General features: G+C 40.0%; 1 protein-coding gene across 2 annotated transcripts; it reads right to left on the reverse strand.

The window, feature by feature from the left end:
- Positions 1 to 274: 274 nt before the first annotated feature.
- KRT10 (keratin 10) lies at positions 275 to 4,639 on the reverse strand. 2 transcript variants are annotated; one of them, XM_075994557.1, is made up of 8 exons: positions 4,052 to 4,639; positions 3,143 to 3,225; positions 2,619 to 2,775; positions 2,370 to 2,531; positions 2,154 to 2,279; positions 1,623 to 1,840; positions 963 to 1,256; positions 275 to 643 (listed from the first exon to the last, which is right to left on the reverse strand). In XM_075994557.1, the coding sequence occupies exons 1-8, from the start codon at positions 4,637 to 4,639 to the stop codon at positions 637 to 639; spliced, it is 1,635 nt and encodes a 544-aa protein (XP_075850672.1). In that variant the 3' UTR covers positions 275 to 636. The 2 variants fall into 2 exon arrangements, with proteins under 2 accessions (XP_075850672.1, XP_012621270.2); XM_012765816.3 differs by having other exon boundaries at positions 943 to 1,256.
- Between the last annotated feature and the right edge of the window lie 436 nt (positions 4,640 to 5,075).

Below are 5,075 nucleotides of genomic sequence, written 5' to 3' on the forward strand. Positions count from 1 at the left end.
GAGCTATTTCAAAATTTCCAGGATTGAAATAATTTAAAGCTGGAGAGCTGGGAGCTTTCCATGTATTGTGTATCTCAAAGAAAGAATAAGAATGGTGGCGACTGGCAATGGTCTGAACATATCCACAGGATTAAAATACTTACTCAGAAAAATCATGTCGCTAATTCTGTCTTCAGAGCTTTTGAACGAGTCAACCTTCAAATACTATAGTTTGCTAATCTTTATTTTAAAAAATTATCTAACTTAAGTATAGATAAATTCTGACAAATTTGAATAGTTTGCATCAGTAAGAAAGTTTATTGAAATTCAGTAAATGAGGAAAGAAAGTTTCTTTTTTTTCCATTAAAGAATACTTTCTGGTAAAGTGAAAAAAAGAAATACAGAAACCACAAAACACATTTTAGACACCTTATTTTCAAGGAGAGAACATGTTCACATAGACCATTAAGACTGATGTATCTTCTTGCAGACTTAGTTTTCCATGAATCTGTATATAATGGCCTGTGTCAAGGGAGACTCTCTCCTCTTTATGCAGCTTAATAGTAGTGTTTCTCTGTTTCTGATTCAACCATAGATGAAAGGACTCTACCATCAGGTGCCACCTCTTCAATAATTGTCTTGATTACTCTGGTTTTGTTAGTATCTGTGTGAATAATGGAAAATATATAATTTAGACTAAGCAATTTGTAGGAGTCCTTACTAATTAACAAGAAAATATTCTAAAAAATAAGAAAATTCAACTTTTTTACATTGTTAAAAATAAATCCAAGCAAGTTTAACTAACTGCATTTAGACCACGTATTTTTCGTTCAAGATTGGTGTCGAGTACAGTTTGCTAACAAATGCAAACGGAACCGTCTCTACGATTTTAATTTTTTAAACAGCTCTCGAGCTTTAAAAGAAACACCACCGTCACAGAAACTTAAAACTAAGTGCGATTACCCCAGCTAGTTTCTGCTGACCTTGGTCCCTTAGAGGAGGACTCTCCAGCGGAACCGGAAGAGGAAGACTTGTGGCCTCCGCCGGAGCTGCCGCCGCCGTAGCCGCCGCCAGAACTGCTGCCGCCGCCGTAGCCGCCGCCGGAACTGCCGCTGTGGCCTCCACCGCTGGAGCTTCCGCCGCCGTGGCCGCCGCCGTGGCCGCCGCCGTGACCGCCGCCGGAACTGCCCCCGTAGCCGCCGCCGGAACTGCCGCCGTAGCCGCCGCCGGAACTGCCGCCGGAACTTCCGCCGTAGCCGCCGCGTCCGCCGCCGGAACTAAACGGGGTGAGGGTGATAGACTGTTATCTCTAACACTGGAAAATAGGGGCTTGCTTTCCAGATTATTGTTACTTTAGAAAATAAACATAGACGTATTTTGAGGAAATATAGCACTGCGAAGTATGCATTTTAAAACCCATCCTTTAAAAGCAATTTTTTATACACAGAACCCTAAAAATCATTCTTGGGCCAAATTCATGAGAAAGCGCGACTGCGGTTGCATATTCCTTTTTCTGTACTCTGGCCCGTTTCTTCTCTCCCCTTCCTCCCATTCTCTGGTATTTTCTTGGGGTTTGGAGAAGCCTTGCTATCTGGAATATTGAGATAAAAGTAATTGGCATGATTTCTGAATTTCAGATTTACCTTCCCTCTCCTTCTAGCAGGCTGCGGTAGGTTTGAATTTCATTCTCCAGTCGGGTCTTAATATCCAGGAGTTGTTGATATTCAGTATTCTGGCACTCAGTTTCAGCTCGAATCTGTTGCAGCTGTTCTTCCAGAGCAGCGATCTGAGCCTGAATCTGTGAGAGCTGCACACAGTAGCGACCTTCTGTTTCTGCCAGGGAGCCTTCCAGGGATTGTTTCTGAAAAGAGGATGTTATTGTGGCTTAGCGACCTCAGTGTTCAATTGAGTATAGTGAAGCCTATTTATTTAATAAGACATCATATACAAGAATAAAGAGAATGAATAGAATGTGTTTTATGTTTAATGGCAGCATTTTAGTTTCAGCAGTTTCAGATCAATACTAATAGTACTTTTCCTCCAATAACATGTATTTTCAGATTTTTTTTCTTTCTTATTCCCAGCTCTGCATTTTTCTCTTGCCTTGCATATTCTTACATGAGCATGAAACTTGGTATGATAAAGTTGAAGTCACTTCATGAGAGTTAACATACCAGGGCCAGTTGGGATTGTAGTTCTATCTCCAGAGCTTGAACATTACGTCTCAATTCAGTGATCTCAGATTTATAGCTGGACATTTGTTCAATGTTATTATCAATTTCTGTAGTCAGTTCCTTGCTCTAGGATATTAAAAATAGGGGGAAAAGATGAGAATTCTGAATTGATAACAAAACGTCCATGAGCTTCATTATGAAGGAAGATGAATTTACCTTTTCATTGAACCAGGCTTCAGCATCTTTTCGGTTTTGTTCAGCAAGTTGTTCATATTGGCTTCTCATGTTATTCAGAAGTTCAGTCAGATCAACACCTGGGGCAGCATTCATCTCAACATTCACATCACCAGTGGAGACATTTTGAAGGTCTTTCATTTCCTGTTTAAGGGACAGAAAGATTTAATAACTACACCATGACCCCAATGAACTCTTTTTTGGCTGGGGAAGGTATAACTTCTGTGTCACCTCCTCGTGGTTCTTCTTCAGGTAGGCCAGCTCTTCAGTCAGGCTCTCGATCTGCATCTCCAGGTCAGCCTTGGTCAGGGTCAGCTCATCCAGCACCCTGCGCAGGCCATTGATGTCGGCCTCCACACTCTGGCGCAGGGCTACCTCATTCTCATACCTGAAAAAAGCATGATATAAATATGATATAGCTTATACAGGGGAGGTGAACCTGGGTAGAGACTGTTTAAAAAGCAAATATAGAGCTGATTGCATATCATGGCAACTTTTATTATATGCTCTTTCACTTAGGAATATTAGTGGTTTAATGCAAAGAAGCTTAGCAATTAGTTTAAACTGCATTTTCTTCCTTTAATATTGTCATAAAGGTAATACTTAAATTGACAATTTCTCAGACAATTCTAATACTATTTTACTTTGGATAAATTCAGGAAAATGTAAATGCTATTGTGGGCATCCAAAGTCATTCTTAAAAACAATTGATGTATTTTTTTGTGATGGTATTATACCACATTCTCTTAGCTTACTTCAGCCTGAAGTCATCAGCTGCCAGCCTGGCATTGTCGATCTGAAGCAGGACATTGGCATTGTCAGTTGTTAGGTTGAGGATCTGGAGGGAGAGGCACAGTTATTTTAAAAGAGGTCAAATGCAGATATGGCTTTTATAGTGGCATAGATAAACTGCATTTTATGTTGTTTTCTTATAAAATCTTGGGGGAATTTTGTATTTTAAATATGAAATATTGCAGCTTACCCATATGCTTAAATTTGAATCCTTTGTTCTCTTGAAGTTTCTCTACTTTCCTATTTCTGTGTCATCCCTTTCTGTAAACTAACTGGAATTATATAGACATATTTCTAAAAGTGTGTATTCCCCTCTTTTATACTGTGTGATTTCCATTTATTTCAGCTAGCCTTTGACTGACTCACACTTGTATTTATTTAACTTGTTAAATGTATGTATAAGTAAATATACCCTGAGCTGGTACACAGTAGGTGCAATTCACAAATTCCCTAGAGGCAAGCATCCCATTTTTCATATTAGAGAATTCAAATTTCTTGCAATGTTGGCACTGAATAGCTTATTTGTTACCAGTCCAAAAAATATTTTGCTCTGATTCATTTATAATTTTTTCAGTTCCTATGTTTGTAAATGATCTAGCATATTTTAACTGTGGACTCATTATATGCTCATTAAAACCTGAAAAGTTATCAGTAATCTTTCATCCTATAAAATAAGCAACACACATGCTGGGTGAAGATTGCCATGACCATACCTTCACAAATATTTACCTTGGATGAGTCTAGATTATTTCTGGAAGCAAGAAAGTAACAGAGGTAAACACAACAAATAGCTACATTGTGCATAAGATTCATCTATATGGATTGCATGGATAAAAAATAGATTTAAAGCTGAGTTTAAAAATGCCTCTTACCTGATTTTTAAGGTCATCAATGGTTTGGTAGTATTTGCTGTAGTCACGAGTCTCTCGCTGGCCTGAGTTACCATTCTTTTCATACCACTCCTTGATTTTGCTTTCCAGCTCATAGTTTGATTCTTCCAGAAGCCGAACTTTGTCCAAGTAGGAGGCCAGGCGGTCATTCAGATTCTGCATGGTTACTTTTTCATTTCCAGAGAGAAGGCCACCATCTCCGCCAAATCCACCACCATAACCTCCTCCAAAGCTACCGCCACCAAAGCTACCTCCAAAGCTGCCGCCTCCAAAGCTGCCTCCACCAAAGCTGCCTCCTCCATAGCCCCCGCCACAGCTGCCGCTTCCATAGCCTCCACCAAAGCCACCTCCACTAAAACCTCCTCCTACTCCTCCATAGCTACTCGAGCCCACAAAGCACCCCCCACTAGAGCTCCCACGGCTAAAAGAGCCACCACTGAACCCCCCTGAGCTAAATCCTCCACAAACGGAGCCTTTGCTGCCCGAAATTCTGTGGCATGATCCTCCTACCCCTCCTCCTCCGCTGCGGGAGGAAGAGTATTGCTTGGTTGAGCTGTATCGAATAGACATGGTGAAGCTGTTTAGCCCAGGGAGTGTTGCTACCAAGGACAGTGACAAGCCTTTATATACATTGCCAACTGTGTCAAGAGGGTGTTTCCCACGTGTGTTAGGGTTTGCTTACTTGGATGGTTTTCTTTTTGCCAACTTAGCATCTTTGGCTTATGGTTGCATAAATTATCTTCAGTTATAACCAATCCCAGTGTGTACAGTTTTGAATTTGCCCAAAGAACAAACAGAAGTTTTGCTATGTTGAAATTGAAAATGGGTGGAGTTCAAATGAGCATGTTTTAGTATGCTTTTCACCTTTTGAAGAACATTAAGCAACTGTTAAAATTAATTTTTCTCAGCAGTAATTCAGATTGCACAGAATGTTTGCAGAGTTTTGGGGAAAAAAGTTTTAGCTACAAATTTATAGTTAAGATATTTCAACTTAATGTTTTAAACA

The sequence above is a fragment of the Microcebus murinus genome, chromosome 18, assembly GCF_040939455.1.
Source record: "Microcebus murinus isolate Inina chromosome 18, M.murinus_Inina_mat1.0, whole genome shotgun sequence".
Lineage (NCBI taxonomy): Eukaryota > Metazoa > Chordata > Mammalia > Primates > Cheirogaleidae > Microcebus > Microcebus murinus.

What these genes read in the sequence shown, in the direction of transcription:
- KRT10 (XM_012765816.3), bottom strand. Translation starts at nt 4,639, where the DNA reads ATGTCTATTCGATACAGCTCAACCAAGCAATACTCTTCCTCCCGCAGC. An exon ending in GCTGATGACTTCAGGCTGAA is followed by an intron (nt 2,776 to 3,142) that starts GTAAGCTAAGAG and finishes TGCTTTTTTCAG; the next exon opens with GTATGAGAATGAGGTAGCCC. An exon ending in TACAATCCCAACTGGCCCTG is followed by an intron (nt 1,841 to 2,153) that starts GTATGTTAACTC and finishes TCCTCTTTTCAG; the next exon opens with AAACAATCCCTGGAAGGCTC.